Source organism: Rutidosis leptorrhynchoides, chromosome 2 (assembly GCF_046630445.1).
Source record: "Rutidosis leptorrhynchoides isolate AG116_Rl617_1_P2 chromosome 2, CSIRO_AGI_Rlap_v1, whole genome shotgun sequence".
Classification (NCBI taxonomy): Eukaryota; Viridiplantae; Streptophyta; class Magnoliopsida; order Asterales; family Asteraceae; genus Rutidosis; species Rutidosis leptorrhynchoides.
In genome coordinates, this window is record NC_092334.1 from 325,853,278 (window position 1) to 325,871,844 (window position 18,567).

At 39.2% G+C, this 18,567-nt stretch overlaps 1 protein-coding gene across 1 annotated transcript; it reads right to left on the reverse strand.

The window, feature by feature from the left end:
• Positions 1-16,789: 16,789 nt before the first annotated feature.
• Positions 16,790-18,339, reverse strand: LOC139891871 (UPF0496 protein At4g34320-like). Its single transcript, XM_071874887.1, has one exon. It carries the CDS (start codon positions 18,183-18,185, stop codon positions 17,034-17,036), a length of 1,152 nt encoding a protein of 383 aa, XP_071730988.1. The 5' UTR covers positions 18,186-18,339; the 3' UTR covers positions 16,790-17,033.
• Positions 18,340-18,567: the final 228 nt, after the last annotated feature.

Consider the following 18,567-nt stretch of genomic DNA (forward strand, 5'->3'; position numbering starts at 1 on the left):
GCTCTTTTTTAGTGGTAGTATAATTCAATTGCGCTCCTTGCAAGGTTTTGCTTGCATAATAAATGGGTCAAAAATGTTTCTCGACCCTTTGACCCAGAACAGAGCCAACAGTAAAATCAGAAGCATCACACATAAGCTCGAATGGAAAGGACCAATTTGGAGCAATTCTGATGGGTGCATTGATCAGTTTCTCCTTAAGAAGTTCGAATGCCTTTTGGCACTCTTCGGAGAAATTCCACGGTGTGTCCTTTTCGAGGAGTTTGTTCATCGGGCTAGCGATTTTAGAAAAATCCTTAATGAACCACCGGTAAAAACCGGCGTGCCCAAGAAAACTCTGAACACCCTTAACATCGGTAGGAGGTGGAAGGTTCTTAATAGCGGTTACCTTCGCGGGATCCACCTCAATACCGTTCTTAGAAATCTTGTGCCCGAGAACTATGCCCCCCTTGAACCATGAAATGACACTTTTCCCAATTGAGCACAAGATTAGACTTCTCACACCTTTCCAACATCCCTTCTAAATTAAGAAGGCATGAATCAAAAGTGTCACCGAAAACCAAAAAGTCATCCATGAACACCTCCATGCAATCTTCTATCATATCATGGAATATGGCCATCATGCACCTTTGAAAAGTGGCCGGAGCATTGCAAAGGCCAAAGGGCATGCGTCGGTATGAGAATGTGCCATACGGCACGTGAAAGTGGTTTTCTCCTGGTCCTCGGGCGAGATAGGAATTTGAAAATAGCCCAAAAAACCATCAAGAAAACAATAAAAGCTGACCTCTCTAGCATTTGATCCATGAAAGGTAACGGGAAGTGGTCTTTGCGTGTGGCGTCGTTCAACTTCCGGTAGTCAATACAAACACGCCACCTCGTGACAGTCCGAGTGGAAATTAACTCATTTTTATCATTAGTGGTAACAGTCATACCACCTTTCTTAGGTACACAGTGTACCGGGCTAATCCACGGACTGTCAGAAATCGGGTAAATCAGACCTGTATCGAGGAGCTTAATGATCTCTTTTTTCACGACATCTTGCATTTGCGGGTTCAACCTCCTTTGTCGTTGCACCACAGGTTTGGAGTTATCCTCCATTAGGATTTTGTGGATGCAATAGGAGGGACTAATACCCTTAATGTCGTGAATTTTCCATACAATGGCCGATTTATGGGCCTGCAGCATGGTTACAAGCTCAGTTTTCTGACCTGTAGTAAGAGAAGAAGAAATAATTACCGGGAGCTTAGATTCCTCCTGCAAATAAGCGTATTCCAAATGATCTGGAAGTGGCTTTAATTCTAACTCGGGAGGTTCTTCAATCGAAGACTTGCTCCAGTAATCCACATCACGTTCGAGTTCTTTGAACTCCTCCTCAGTCGGGTCATAGCCGTTTTCCATCAAGGTGGTCAAAATATCCACCTCCTCAACCTGCAACTCTTCATCAATTTCAACCAATGAATATTCTCCTGAACCCTGTAACTCTGGGAATTCCTGCAAAAACTCAGACTGGACATTCACAGTGTTAAGAAAATAGCATGTATCATCAGTGTAGGCAGGGTATTTTAAAGCATGGTCGATTGAGAAAGTTGCATGCAAATCATCTATCCTATGGGTCAACTGTTGGCCATAAACATCAATGATACATCTAGCCGTATTTAAAAATGGTCTACCCAAAATCAGTGAAATCCTCTCATCCACTTCCATATCCAACACCACGAAATTGGCCGAGAAAACCAACGACCCGGTCTTAACTAGCATATTCTCTATAATTCCACGAGGGAATTTAATGGAGCGGTCAGCTAGCTAAATAGCCATACGCGTGGGTTTCAACTCCCCGGGGTCTAGCTTTAAGTAAATAGAATATGAAATTAAATTTATGCTAGCCCCCAAATCTGCCAACGCCCTCATACAATCCAAATTACTCAGTAAACAAGGAATGGTGAAACTCCCAGGATCCTCAAGCTTCTCGGGAAGCTTGTTTGAAACTACCGCTGAGCATGCGGCATTCAACCTGACTGAAGACACATTTTCCAGCTTCTTCCTGTTAGTTAGCAAGTCCTTAAGAAACCTTGCGTACTTGGGCATACCTACAATCACATCAATAAAAGGCAAATTTATATTAACTTTTTTAATCAAGTCCATGAACTTGGACTTTTCTGCCTCCAGCTTCTTGAATCTCTGCTTCCTCGGGAATGGGAGCGGTGGTTGATACTCTTTAACTACCGGTTTAGCAGCAACAGTTTCTGGTACCCTCACAACTTTCTCAATTCCGGCTCCTTTTCCCCCTCCGGTTCACTAACAACAACCGGATCACTATCCTTAACCAACGGCACTCGCAAATCATACTCATCGGGCTTCCTCAGTGGATCATATGCTAAACCACTTCGGGTAGTGATAGCATTAACGTGCCCATTCTTCGGGTTATTATCTGTCTTACTCGGTAACTCCCCCGGTTTCCTCTAATTATGCTGATTAGCAAGTTGACCAATTTGTTTCTCTAGATTCTGAATAGCCGCTTGTTGATTTCGAAACATTGATCATTCTTCTCATTGTTTTGAGTAACAGTAGTAACAAGCTGAGTTTGAGACATCAAAAGCTTTTCGATCATAGCTTCAAGGTTGGACTTTTTCTCTTCAGCTTGGGGCTTTTGAAAATACCCGGGAGCTTGCTGTTGATATCCTCCACTAGATCCTGGCTAGAACCTCGAACCTTGATTACCTTGAGGATTATAGGGATTATTGAAATTTCTATTAAACTGCGCACGTCCCTGAAACTGATTGTTGTTCTGTTGACTAATATAAGCGATCTCTTCTTTTTGGTTCATAGTCAAACCCGCATCACAATCTTTTCCTAAGTGTAATCCCCCGTAAAATTCATAACCAACCTTAATACCATGCATGTCCTTCTCCAACTTCTCCAAGTGTCTACCAAATTTGTCTAACTTAGCATTAATAAACCCATAATCATCATACGCACCAGTGGTTTCGGTTCTCTTAACTGACACTGAATGAGTTGACTCATGATCTTGATTCCATTCGTGAGTGTAAGCAACTTTATTTTCAATAATATCTAGTGCCTCTTCTTCGGTCTTATACATTAAAGTTCCACCTTCTTCTTGATCAATACTCTGACGAGTTGGTATGTCACACCCCTTATAGAAAATTTGGACCTTTTGTAAATCATTCAACCCGTGTTGCAAACACGAGCGTAACAAATTAGAATAACGGTCCCAAGCATCAAACAACGTCTCACTGCTCGTTTGTCTGAATTGTGAAATATCTGCTTGAAGTCTAGCAGCTCGAGACGCAGGGAAAAACTTTGCTAAAAACTTATCCACCAAAACTTCCAAAGAGGTAATCGCTCCCTCTGGCTGCTTATCTAACCATCTCTTAGCTTCTCCCTTAAGAGTCCAGGGAAAAAGCCTCGTCTTGATCGAAGTATCGGCAACCTCATGCAGCTTGAACAAGTTGCAAACATCATTAAAAATACGAAGATGCTCGTTAGCATCCTCACTATCCTTGCCATGAAATTGGCAGTCAGAATAAATCAAACTCAGAATCGGACCTGTAATTTGAAAAGGTTGAGTGATGTTCGGTTGAGTAATCGAATTGCCTTGGCCAGCTCGGGTGGCCTTCAACTTTTCTGCCATAGTCTGAGGACGATTTGGTTGTTCTGGTTGTTCAGCCATCTCTTCAGTTTCGAAAAGATCAAATGAAACGTAAGATTCTTCTTCTTCTCTGATTTCAGGTGGTGTATCTGGAAACTCTGTCTCATAACTACTACCCAAATTAATTATATTAGCACTCGTAGAAAAAGATGAATCCACTGTAGACTGTTGCTCTTGACTTAACGCTCTGAATAACTCTCTTTCGGGTTCGCCAAACGGTTGAAGAATCGAAGAATTAGAAGAACGCGTATGTGGCATGCACTACCTGTTATCTGCGAAATCACAACTAACAACTGATTAAACGCATCGATTCAACTGAAATAATAAACTATAACTAAAACTAAACTAAGAACAATTAGATAACAATCTTAATTTTTGACACAACTGTCCCCGGCAGCGGCGCTAAAAACTTGATGTGTAAAATCGTGTATATTATTTATCTTGGAAAATGCCGGTTTAAATATTACTACACACTAACGGGCAGTGTACCCGATCGTGCAATAGTATAAAGTTGGTAATTCCGAAATCGTTCCAAGGACAGTTTTAAACGTGAGAATTAAGATTGCAACTAATAAAATAAACTAAGTTAATCTATGAAAATCGAAAGTACGAGATAATTTGTTTGTGGCTATTTAACGATTAGCCAAATCAAAGATTGATTAAAAGTAAAGACAATATTTTTGTGTTTTTAAGTTTATAAGAAATAGATGCAGACTCGATGGAAAGTAAAGATATTTGAATTCAATAGATAAAAGAATGTTCGCCTAGATCTCCTATTCGCAGTGTCGGATGATTTGTTATTAAGCTCTAATTCAATTTATCAATACATGCAACTACAGAGTCGGTTTACCCAGAGTTCTCTTTTAGCAAACACGTCAAACTTGAATTTATTGGCATAGGGTTCCCTTTCACCAAAGACCTCTTTCGTTTGTGACTTACTAATTAACTAATTAAAAGATTAAGATTCAATTGGTTACGCGTTCGCTCCACACAATTCACCCCTATTTTGTTCAATCTATGTTACCCGGTTTACCCCCTTGGTCCAGTAAGCACCCAATTGGTTAAGACAAATCAATTGAAAACTAGTGTACTAAATTGAAACAGGGTTCCCTTTGTTCAAACAAGATCACTAATCAACCTAGTAATAATAATCAACACCTACAAGAATGGTTCTTAATCAAAACTCATAATTATCATGCATTAATCAAATCAAACATTAAAGTATCATCTAAACACATACGAATATTCAATCTAGACAAACATTTAAGTGCTTGGCCAAACATGGCTAAAACCAAAATCACAAATAGACAATTAAGAGTATTCATAATGATGATAAGAATTAAACCTAATGAAAATTGTGTTCTTGAATGATGAACGGATCAAGACGCGTTTCCGGAATGATTGATGTGTTAGAATGATCTTGGGGTTCCCCAAAAATCACCCTTTTTCGTCAATAAGCTGCTGGAATTCGTCTGGATGCAATAATGAATAATTAAGGTATAAATTCGGCCTTTAAATAGGTAAAATCTGAAACCGACTGAAGGTGGAGCGGCGCTCCACATATGGAGCGGCGCTCCATATGCTGTAAATCTGGTTCCTGGCCTTCTGAAAACTCTCGACATGAAAATCCTGCCTACTGGAGAGGCGCTCCATGTTTTTGAGCGGCGCTCCAGACCCTTTTTTGCTGAATCCGGACTGTAAAACTCATAAAATCACTCGTTTTCGAACCAAACTCGAATCGAACCAATCTCTTTCACTCGTTTCCATAGAAAATCAATAAAACCATCAAATAACTTCAAATTTCATCTCCTTGGTCTTAGAACTTGAACTTTCACAACACTTATCGAAATAACACCAAATCGTATCCAAAAGGACCAAAATGTGCCCGATATCGCTAAAGAAAACGCGTATGAAATATGCGATATCTGTAGCGACCCGACCAAATCATGTTTGACGAAGCCGACTACTTAGGTCTCGTTACGTGGTCATAAGTCTTTAACATGACGTTTCATAAGAAAAAGGATGTTTCAAGTTTACAAATGTAGTTCAAAAGACTAGTTACATTACAATGGTTGACGTACGAATGAAACCTATGCGACACAATTTAAAGTAGTCAAAAGACGCTCCAACTATGCATGTATACTCGACATCCAAGGAAGTATCAAAAAGAGTGCGGAAGCATGTATCAAGTAGCTTTCAAGGACCTGAGAAAATATATAGAAAACTGTCAACGAAAACGTTGGTGAAATCATAGGTGTTTTAGTAAACGTTGCATTTGAACCACAAGATTTAATATAATATGATTATCAAAATCATTTGCATTCCAAAGTTGTTATCTATTTCGTGGGCACCCAATTATCAAACTTAACTATTTTGCACCCTTTGCGTAGTGTTAGAACATACACTAGACCCGAAAATATATTTCATCCGCCAACGGTAGCGAACCGTCCGAATGAGGCTCGTCAAGCCCATGTGATCACATAATATAAGTTCACGTTTACACCCTGCAAGTGTAACTAATGATAATTGAATTGACGATTTTTGTTCAAACCCGTACGTGGAATGTTCGTTTTCGTACTTGTGTTCAATGTGTAAAAGTATGATACGTATATGTTTCTCATCCCATAGTTTAAAGCATAAAAGTTGTTTGAAAGATGGGACTATGATCTCACCTTGAGTGCACGTATGAAAAGTACTTCACAAAGTAACGTGTGCGAAGGATAGTGCTAGTCTTGACTTAAACAAATAGGTCGTATCAATAACGGTAAACCCGATAGGTCAAAGATGTTCAATTAGTCCTATGGCTCGTTACGACTCGATTATGTAGCATGTGAATCAAATTGTCAAGTTTCATGCAAGATACAAGTATAGAAACAAGTTAGGAAGGTTGCATAATCATTTGGTTAAGTTTGAACAAAAGTCAAACTTTGGCCGGTCAAAGTCAACGAAAAAGTCAACACGTTCGGGTCGGGTCCCGAACTATTTTTCTGAGGTTTTTATTCATATATAAACATGTTAGAACAAGTCTAATGTGAATCGGAGGTCCATAGGGTGCCAAACATTTTTCATATAATTGACATGTAGGTCAGAACCTGAACACGGCTTAGGCCGCACCGCGACCCAGGATTGCCGCGCCGCGACAATACACGGGAGCTGGTACCTGGTCAGTCTCAAATGTCCAAGTCTCAATTCAAAACACTTTCAAGCATAACTCGCAAACCGCTAATACTTAGAACTCGTATCTTATATCGTTAGAAAGGTAATTTGATAAAGAACACAACTAAATACATTTCACCAACCAAAAACGCTATTTGTAACAATCGGCTTTCCAAAGTAAATGATCAATTAATGCACACATTTAATACTTAAATTTGATAAGTGCACATTTATGATTCGGGCATTTAATGCATACATACAACATGCCGTTTTGTAGGTAATCGAGCATACAATACAACTAACTACTTACTAACAATAATTCATGGCATTCAATGCATCAAATATTCATTTCAAGCTTATCAAACCCTAACCCAAATTCACCAAAATCACTAATCAAGTTTATGGAGTTTTCTCAAGCAACCTACACATGAAATTGAAGCTAGTGATGTTAGGAACACATTTAATACAAGCATTTATGACATTTAACATCATTCAAACAACCAAATCAAACACACCAAAGTTTATGTTCATGCTAGTTACTTCAAATAACAAAATCGAACATATAAATCATATATTCATGTTAGACTTGAGCCATAGACACTAATTAACAACTTTATAAGTTAAAAACATCAAGAACACCAAATATAGTGATTTTAGAAAGTTACCCAAATGTAATGAAGTCGGTATGGAATTGAAGAGGAAGTTACAAGGATTCCAAATATGTAATTTGTTTTGCAAGACACCCGCTAGCTTGGATTTAGATGATGATTCTTCAAAATGGAGAATTGAAAGAAAATGTGGAAGTAGAAGAAGAAAAGGAAAATGAAAATGAAAAAGATAGGTGGTGGGGTGACTAGTCACAAGTTAGTCACCTCTTTGGCTCTTTGGCGAAACTAGTCCCTCGAGTTCGGTTGCGGGTGCGTGAATATCCTAAACGGGATATTTTTAAAACACGAATTAACGAGGGATGTCATAATCATATAACGGAATTTAAATAGTTAAACGGAAAAGTAAACGGAAAAAGGCGGGATGTTACATTACCTACTCCTTAAAAGAAATTTCGTCCCGAAATTTAAGTAGGCGTAGTAGTCATTGTTTCTTCCTCGAAATTTTGCGTTTTTGGAATCGGGAATAAGTGAGGGTATTTCTTTTGCATCTGATCTTGCCTTTCCCAAGTAAACTCGGGTCCTTTTTTAGCATTCCAACGAACCTTGACAATCGGGATTCGGCTTTGTTTCAATGTCTTGACAGAGGTGTCCACAATTTCAACCGGTTCTTCCACAAAATGGAGTTTGTTATCAATAGTAAGTTCCTCGAGAGGGATGACGATATCGGGTTCGGCAAGACACTTTTTCAAGTTAGATACATGGAAGGTAGGATGAACAGAGCTCAATTGAGGCGGAAGATCTAAACGATAAGCAACGGTTCCAATACGCTCCAAGATTTCGAAAGGACCAACATACCGCGGATTTAGCTTCCCGCATTTCCCAAAACGGATTACACCCTTCCAAGGTGCGACTTTTAACATTACTTGGTTACCGACTTGAAATTCGAGGTCGTTGCGTCTTTTGTCGGTGTAGCACTTTTGACGACTCCGGGCCGTCCGAAGCCTATCTCGGATTTGAACGATCTTCTCGGTGGTTTCGTGAATGAGTTCGGGTCCGGTGATTTGCACATCGCCTACCTCGGCCCAACAAAGAGGTGAACGAAATTTTCAACCATATAGCGCTTCAAAAGGTGCGGCTTTAATACTCGCGTGATAACTATTGTTGTAAGAGAATTCGGCGAGAGGTAAGTGCTTATCCCAAGCTTTTCCAAAATCAACAACGCAAGCTCGTAACATGTCCTCTAGGGTTTGAATCGTGCGTTCGCTTTGCCCATCGGTTTGAGGGTGATATGCGGTGCTCATGTCTAAACGCGTTCCCAACGCTTCTTGCAAAGTACGTCAAAATCTAGAAACAAAACGGCCATCTCGGTCGGAGATAATCGATAAAGGTACACCGTGTCAGGCTACGATCTCCTTGATGTAAAGTTGTGCAAGTTTCTCCATTTTGTCGGTTTCTTTCATAGCGAGAAAGTGTGCGGATTTGGTGAGACGGTCAACAATAACCCAAATGGTATCATAACCGCCCGTCGTTTTTGGTAGTTTGGTGATAAAATCCATCGTTATCCTTTCCCACTTCCATTGCGGGATCTTGGGTTGTTGAAGTAGTCCGGAAGGTCTTTAGTGTTCGGCTTTGACTTTGGAACATGTCAAACACTTGGAAACATAAGTAGCTACATCCCTTTTGATGTTCGGCCACCAATATTGTTCTTTAAGGTCGTGGTACATCTTATTGGCACCGGGGTGAATCGAGTATCGTGACTTATGGGCTTCATCTAAAATAAGACTTCGTAGGTCCCCATAACTAGGCACCCAAATCCTTCCGGTGAAATATCGGAGTCCAGTTTCCTTAGTTTCGATTCGAGAGACTAGAATGTTTAAGAGCTCGTGTGAAATGTTTTCATCCTTGAGAGCCTCATCTTGGGCTACCCGAATTTGGCTATTAAGGTTGGTGTGGATGGTGATGTTTAAGGCTCGGACACGAAGAGGCACCGCTCTTTCTTTTCGACTTAAGGCATCGGCTACTACATTTGCCTTCCCAGGATGGTAACGAAGCTCGCAATCGTAATCGTTTAAGGTTTCAATCCACCTTCGTTGTCTCATGTTTAGTTGCTTTTGGTCGAAGATGTGTTGGAGACTTTTGTGATCGGTAAAGATAGTACTCTTGGTTCCATAAAGATAGTGTCTCCACATTTTAAGTGCAAAGACAATTGCTCCGAGTTCGAGATCATGTGTCGTATATTTTCATTCACGAGTTTTGAGTTGTCGAGAAGCATAAGAAATGACTTTCGTTCGTTGCATCAACACACACCCAAAACCATGTTTTGAGGCGTCGCAATACACAACAAAATCGTCATTGCCATCGGGAAGTGACAAGATAGGAGTGGTGGTTAGCTTTGTTTTCAAGATTTGAAATGCGGATTCTTGTTCGGTCGCCCAAATGAATTTCTTTCCTTTGTGAGTTAATGCGGTTAGAGGATGAGCAACCAAAGAGAAATCTTTGATGAATCTACGGTAGTATCCGACGAGACCCAAGAATTGACGAATGTGAGTAGGAGTAGTAGGGGTCTTCCATTTACTAATGGCTTCGATTTTCGTTGGATCGACTTTAATACCTTGGTCACTTACAACATGACCAAGAAATTGAACTTCCTTTAACCAAAATTCACACTTGGAGAATTTGGCATAGAGTCGTTCTTGTCTTAAAATTTCAAGCACAAGTCGGAGGTGTTCCACGTGTTCTTCTTCGCTTTTTGAATAGACCAAAATATCATCGATGAACACGATAACGAATTTGTCAAGATACGGTTTGCACACGCGGTTCATAAGATCCATGAACACCGCCGGTGCGTTAGTGAGACCAAATGGCATTACAAGAAATTCATAGCTACCATAACGAGTTCGGAAAGCGGTTTTGGAGACATCTTCCCCCTTAACCCTTAATTGATGATAACCCGAGCGGAGATCGATTTTTGAATATACACAAGACCCTTGTAGTTGATCAAAGAGGTCATCGATGCGAGGAAGAGGATATCGGTTCTTAACCGTCAATTTGTTTAGTTCACGATAATCAATGCACATTCGTAGGGATCCGTCTTTCTTTTTAACAAACAAAATCGGAGCGCCCCAAGGTGAATGGCTAGGTTGGATAAAACCACGATCAAGTAGTTCTTGGATTTGACTTTGCAATTCTTGCATTTCGGATGGAGCGAGTCTATAGGGTGCACGTGCTACGGGTGCGGCTCCCGGAATAAGATCGATTTGGAATTCAACCGGTCGATGAGGTGGAAGACCCGACAATTTGTCGGGAAATACATCGGAATAGTCACTAACAATTGGCACATCATCGATGTGCTTCTCATCGGACTCGACTTTCTTAACGTGAGTAAGGATCGCAAAACAACCCTTACGGAGTAGTTTTCTAACTTTAATGCTTGAAACAAGGTTGAGTCCGGTGCAACTCTTATCGCCATAGACGATCAAAGGTTCACCATTCTCTATAGGAATTTGGATTGCGTTAAGATCACAAAGGATGTGAGATTTCGTTTTGGCTAGCCAATTCATACCAATTATTACATCGAAGCTTCCTAGTTCCATGGGTATCAAGTCAATTTCAAACTCATTACCCAAAATGTTTAACGTACACCCCCAGTAATATGTGTCGGCACTCAATAGTTTTCCGTTGGCCACTTCAATGGTATAAGTGGTATCTAGTGGAAGTGGTGGAGTATTAAAAGAATGAGTCAAAGTCTTGGATACAAAACTCTTATCGGCACCCGAATCGAATAAACAAGTAACATAAGTGTTGTTGAGGAGAAACGTACCCGTGACTAATTCATTGTCATCTCGGGCTTCCTCGGTGTTGATGTTGAAAGCTCGTCCGCGCGTGTTGGTGTTGGCTTTCTTCTTCGGACACGCATTTCTAAAATGACCCGTTTGGCCACATTCATAACAAGTACCCGGTTTTGGTGCATTGGGCACCTTTTGAGTGACGGGGGCGGCACTTCTACAATCGTTGGCCACATGACCACCCCTATGGCACCGGTGGCAAAATAGATTGCTACATTCACCATAGTGGTGTTTGTGGCATTTGTTGCAAAAGGGTTTATTTCTGCCATGACTTTTCTTGGCGTCGGGGGTGAAAGGCTTTTTGGTGAAGTTGTTGTTGTAGTTGTTGATTGATTGGGGGGTTTCCCATTTTTTTTTGTTGCCGCCCGATTTATCCTCGGCCTTAGGAGTCGGAACTACGATTTCATCAACCATTTCGATCAATTGGCGGGCCATGTTCAAAGCTTGTTGTAGGTTAGCGGGTTTGGATTTCATCACTCCTTGTTTGATGCTCTTTGGAAGACCATCCATATAGAGTTCAACCCTTTGAGATTCGGGGTTCACGAGGTTGGGACACATCAAGGATAGCTCGGCATATCGTTGAATGTAGGCCTTGAGATCGTTTTTGACCGCCTTTAAAGTTTTTAGCTCTTGTTCGAGCTTTTGGGTTTCTTCACGAGGGAAAAATTCGACGATCATCCTTTCCCTCAAATCGGCCCAAGAGAGGGCGTGAGCTTCATCGGTACCCACCGATTGTACATACGTGTTCCACCACATGAGGGCGATACCGGCAAAGGTGTGGGTGGAATATTTGACTTTATCTTGGTCCCGACAACCGCTTATGCTAAAAACGGCTTCCGTTTGTTCGAACCATCGAGTGAGTACAACCGGTCCCCCGGTTCCATCAAAAGTGTGAGGTTTGCACCACATGAAGGCTTTGTAGGAGCACCCTTCGCTTGAGTTACTGGCCCCTTGATTGTTGTTGTTGTGGTTGTTGTTATTGTTGGAGGAGTGATCGGCCATGGCCGCTTCCACGGCGGTGGCTATCATTCGTTGTAGAGCTTGTTCGGGAGTCTCATGGCGTGGCACACGACGAGGAGGCATTGTTTCTTCAAAACACAAGAATACCGTTGATTAGTATTCTTAATAATACTAACCATGATATGGAATAAGGATAGAGAGAAATTTTCTTTGACTCGCCTTAAATTCTTTATGTCATAATGTCGGAATGTTCGTATGAGTCACCGTAATATAATCCCGGAAATTATATTACCCTAATTCATATGTGCATTCGACACTAATTCATATAGTCAAGGTGGCGCGTCAATTAAATCAAGTAACGTGAGATTAGGATTGAATAAGAATTAGATATGATAGACGAGTTCGAGTATAATGCACAAGTAGTCAAGTAATTCCTACTTCAAGTCTATATGCTGGTTGTAGTCTAGACTCACCAATGTACCCTATGACTCGGGGTCGACACCAATGAACTCTAAATCCCTACAACCAACGCTCTGATACCATCTGTAGCGACCCGACCAAATCATGTTTGACGGCGCCGACTACTTAGGTCCTGTTACGTGGTCATAAGTCTTTAACATGACGTTTGACCAAAATATGTCGCATTCATTTCATAAGAAAAAGGATGTTTCAAGTTTACAAATGTAGTTCAAAAGACTAGTTACATTACAATGTTTGACGTACGAATGAAACCTATGCATGTATACTCGACATCCAAGCAAGTATCAAAAAGAGTGCGGAAGCATGTATCAAGTAGCTTTCAAGGACATGAGAAAACATATAGAAAACTGTCAACGAAAACGTTGGTGAAATCATAGGTGTTTTAGTAAACGTTGCATTTGAACCACAAGATTTAATATAATATGATTATCAAAATCATTTGCATTCCAAAGTTGTTATCTGTTTCGCGGGCACCCAATTATCAAACTTAACTGTTTTGCACCCTTTGCGTAGTGTTAGAACATACACTAGATCAGAAAATATATTTCATCCGCCAACGGTAGCTAACCGTCCGAATGAGGCTCGTCAAGCCCATGTGATCACATAATATAAGTTCACGTTTACACCCTGAAAGTGTAACTAATGATAATTGAATTGAGGATTTTCGTTCAAACCCGTACGTGGAATGTTCGTTTTCGTACTTGTGTTCAATGTGTAAAAGTATAATACGTATATGTTTCTCATCCCATAGTTTAAAGCATAAAAGTTGTTTGAAAGATGGGACTATGATCTCACCTTGAGTGCACGTATGAAAAGTACTTCACAAAGTAACGTGTGCGAAGGATAGTGCTAGCCTTGACTTAAACAAATAGGTCGTATCAATAACGGTAAACCCGATAGGTCAAAGATGTTCAATTAGTCCTATGGCTCGTTACGACTCGATTATGTAGCATGTGAATCAAATTGTCAAGTTTCATGCAAGATACAAGTATAGAAACAAGTTAGGAAGGTTGCATAATCATTTGGTTAAGTTTGAACAAAAGTCAAACTTTGGTCGGTCAAAGTCAACGAAAAAGTCAACACGTTCGGGTCGGGTCCCGAACTATTTTTCTGAGGTTTTTATTCATATATAAACATGTTAGAACAAGTCTAATGTGAATCGGAGGTCCATAAGGTGCCAAACATTTTTCATATAATTGACATGTAGGTCAGAACCTGAACACGGCTTAGGCCGCGCCGCGACCCAGGATTGCCGCGCCGCGACAATACACGGGAGCTGGTACCTGGTCAGTCTCAAATGTCCAAGTCTCAATTCAAAACACTTTCAAGCATAACTCGCAAACCGCTAATACTTAGAACTCGTATCTTATATCGTTAGAAAGGTAATTTGACAAAGAACACAACTAAATACATTTCACCAACCAAAAACGCTATTTGTAACAATCGGCTTTCCAAAGTAAATGACCAATTAATGCACACATTTAATACTTAAATTTGATAAGTGCACATTTATGATTCGGGCATTTAATGCATACATACAACATGCCGTTTTGTAGGTAATCGAGCATACAATACAACTAACTACTTACTAACAATAATTCATGGCATTCAATGCATCAAATATTCATTTCAAGCTTATCAAACCCTAACCCAAATTCACCAAAATCACTAATCAAGTTTATGGAGTTTTCTCAAGCAACCTACATATGAAATTGAAGCTAGTGATGTTAGGAACACATTTAATACATGCATTTATGACATTTAACATCATTCAAACAACCAAATCACCAAATCAAACACACCAAAGTTTATGTTCATGCTAGTTACTTCAAATAACAAAATCGAACATATAAATCATATATTCATGTTAGACTTGAGCCATAGACACTAATTAACAACTTTATAAGTTAAAAACATCAAGAACACCAAATCTAGTGATTTTAGAAAGTTACCCAAATGTAATGAAGTCGGTATGGAATCGAAGAGGAAGTTGCAAGGATTCCAAATATGTAATTTGTTTTGCAAGACACCCGCTAGCTTGGATTTAGATGATGATTCTTGAAAATGGAGAATTGAAAGAAAATGTAGAAGAAGAAAAGGAAAATGAAAATGAAAAAGATAGGTGGTGGGGTGACTAGTCACAAGTTAGTCACCTCTTTGGCTCTTTGGCGAAACTAGTCCCTCGAGTTCGGTTGCGGGTGCGTGAATTACCTAAACGAGATATTTTTAAAACGCGAATTAACGAGGGATGTCATAATCATATAACGGAATTTAAATAGTTAAACGGAAAAGTAAACGGAAAAAGGCGGGATGTTACAATATCATTGTCTAAAATGCTTCTGTATTTTAGCATCGATATATCCAACATTATTGTCTTAACATTACTAAGAAAAACTTGGTCATGGTCTTCTACAAAGATAGTTCTTAACTTACACTCACGTTTTACTTTCCTCCAAATCTTTTCGCTATGGGTGGAGCATCAACTTCGTTCACGGGATAATTGTGTTTTGAGGTGTTGCTTCAATTAAAAAGTAAAAGTCATTCTATAATGTGTATTGAATGTTTGTATCTTGTTTTATTTAAGCACTTATGTTATTCGATGAATGTTCTCTTTAAAAGTGTATGAGGAGTGTGTATTGTCAATGGATGTTATTGTAAGGTCTGTCAAAAATGGGTCAAAAAAGTTACAAAACGTTATCTAATAAATCAAAAAAATGTCAGAAAATGTTATCTGAAAATCTTATCATGATAAGGTTCAGATAACTCGCAAGGTAGACCTTGCGAGCCATGCGACTCGAACACGACTTACACACGACCCATACAACATGATCTCCAGCAAGTCGCAAGAATACCGTGCTACCGTTTGACACGTGTTATCTCGGTCATGAGCCTACATCACAAGTCGCGGCTAGAATTTTCCTCGACCATGAAGGATAATTCACGAGTCGCAAAGTCACAAGTAGGGCATGCGACTTGTGAGAGCATTTTAAAAATTACTTTCTTTTAAGGCGAATCCTTATAGTTCGGTGTGTAAATGGACATATTGGTCAATAACCCATCTAAAAATCATCTTAAAATTTGTATTAATACTATGTAATACTCTCTTCGTCACAAAAATACAATCCGCTTTGACTTTTTGTTGAATTTAAGATATAATGTTGAATAGTCTAATTTGCTCGGGAGATGATACTCACACACCAAAAATTGATTCATACACACAAACTTACTATTATACCCTTAATTTATTATTATGGAGGTTCAACTCCCTAGATAAACTTACAGATATAACTGTAAATTTTGTGTTAAAAAGTAGGTATATATCAATTATTGATATGTAAGTATCACCTACCTTTATTTAAAGTTGAATTTCTAAAATTAAAAGGGACATAATTGAAAATTTAATGATATTTAATAGTTTTTAGAGATAAAGATAATAATTTGGGAAAAAAACGAAAATTGAAAGATAGACAGTTTTTTTTATGTCAGAGAGAATAATTAATTTAATTATTTTAATTAACCGAGGGAACCACCATAGAAAGCACCAAAGTACACGAAGATTGTGCTACAAGTGAATGAATAATATAATGGGTCAATCTTCGGAAAACTATTTTGCACTATTTTGAATTCAGACAAGTGCACTTTAATCATTACAAATCCACATCTGTTTAAAGTCACTTAAGTATGTTTGAGTGACGAGTTTGTTGGAGCTTATGGGAGCTTATAAGAGGTTAAGCTTATGATTTTAATAAGCTCCAAGTCATAAGCTTCGTTTGGTAGATAAAAAAGTAGAGCTTATGAAAATCATAAGCTCTGAAAAAATAAGCTACTTCTAGTAGCTTATGAAAAAAAGTAGAGCTTATGAATTGGAAAATAAGCTCCAGCTAGTTTACCAAACACTTATGAAAAATAATAAGCTTCAGCCACCAATTTTAAGGATAAGCTCCAGCTCCAACTACAGCTACAAGCTCCAGCTAGTTTCATCCAAACACACCCAAATGCTGAAAATTAATGTATTCCGTGTTCAGTTTAAGAGTGCAAGTAATTTTACTCAATGTATAAATCAGAATAAGTTTCATGACCTTAAAACTTTTCTTTGATTTCAATGCTCAATGTATTTTATGGTGTTACAATATTTTTCATCAACACACGAAAATATGTCAATAAACTATATACTACAACTATACGTCTATACCTCAAAAACATGATCAACTATTTTCATGTCATTATCAAATAAAAATTCATAATTTTAACATTTCTTTGTTTAATACACAATTATCTCAACAACAAATGAAGCACATGAATTTACCAAAGCAACAACAGCTAATTCGAGCCGCTAGGATGCTTAGTAATCTTCTGCACAATCACCGTTCTAGCTCGTTGTACATCTCTACAACATTTATTCGAATGATCACTCAATTCATCAATCGTTTTCGCAAATTCGTTCACCGATTTCTTCATTTCCTCAACTGTAATCGCGACCGCCTCTTCCTCCTCTTCTCTAATCGCAAACTGCGCATTTTGCACCAAACCTTCCATCTCAACCCCTAATTTATCAACCAAAGCTTTAATATTATCCAAATCTTTAATCACAATATAATTCCCCATTCTCATTGCACTAATCATCTCTTGTTGACTTTTCAATTCTCTTTCGTATTTCGTCCACAACGAATTCACCCATTTCCCCATTGACCCTAACGGCACGGCAGCTGCAGCCGCCATAGCCGTAACCAATGGCGGTGCAGCCACCGCCGCCGCCACCACCGAACATATCAAAACGGTACTAAAAGTAATCACAAAGATCACATTAGTTAATCGCTTCCACATTTTCGCATTTTTCAGCTTCGTATCAGCTTTTCCTTTTTGTAATTGCAACTTTTTCAACATTAGCATTTGCTGTTTATAAACAGATTGAAATAATTCGAAGAATTCGTCCGAAAACGGGCTGTCTAATGCTTCGAATTTTTTAAACTGTTCTAGGGTTTTCAAATGGTCATAATCGTTATCGAATTGATTAATTGCTATGTTGATGAATGATAAACTGTGACGCGCAGTTTTCAAACAATCTTCTAACGAGGTGCAAAAATCTAGGGTTAGAAGACTAAGATCGAAAAAATCTTTGACTATTGAAAATAATTCGTTATTATTCCAGATGTCTTCTTTTGATTCGATTAAAATGTTGACTACTTCTTGATTCATGTCGAGAAGACTGCCGGTGATTTCGCGGAGTGAGTCGAGTGAGAGTGAACGGACTTCAACGCCGACAGCGAGTGAGTTGATGACGCGGCTGGTTCGGTATTGGAGATTTGAATCGAAGGATTGGAGATCCGGGTCGGATCGACATGCGTCTTGGTATGATGTTAGATCTGGGGAGAGGTGGAGTTTGGAGATGGATCGGTTGCCGGATGATGATGAGGATGGGGTTTGTGGGTCGGGTCGGATTGTTTCGGAATCTGTGCTGCATACACAACCCATCGGAATCGGAATCGGAATTGAAATTGGGGAATTTGATTGATTCTGGGAAATGGAAAATAAAGGGGAAAATTGGGTTGTTTTTAATTTAAGATTTAATAAAGTTGGGGGTTTAAGTCTGCAGTCAACTGTTTGACTATGATGATTGAGGAACAAGGTGAGAACCTGCCTAAGTAATTGTCTCTATATGAAAAATCATTGGTATTTTCTTTGGTATTTTAGGCTTTTGTTAATATGTATTTTTGTGGACTGATGATGCAACAGCGCATGAATCGGTTGATAATTGGTAGGGTAATGGGGGATCTTTATTGGTTTAATTTGTTACTTTGTATCTTTGGGCCATTTCACTAGCAAGAAACGATTTCTTTTTCAATGATAACTAATT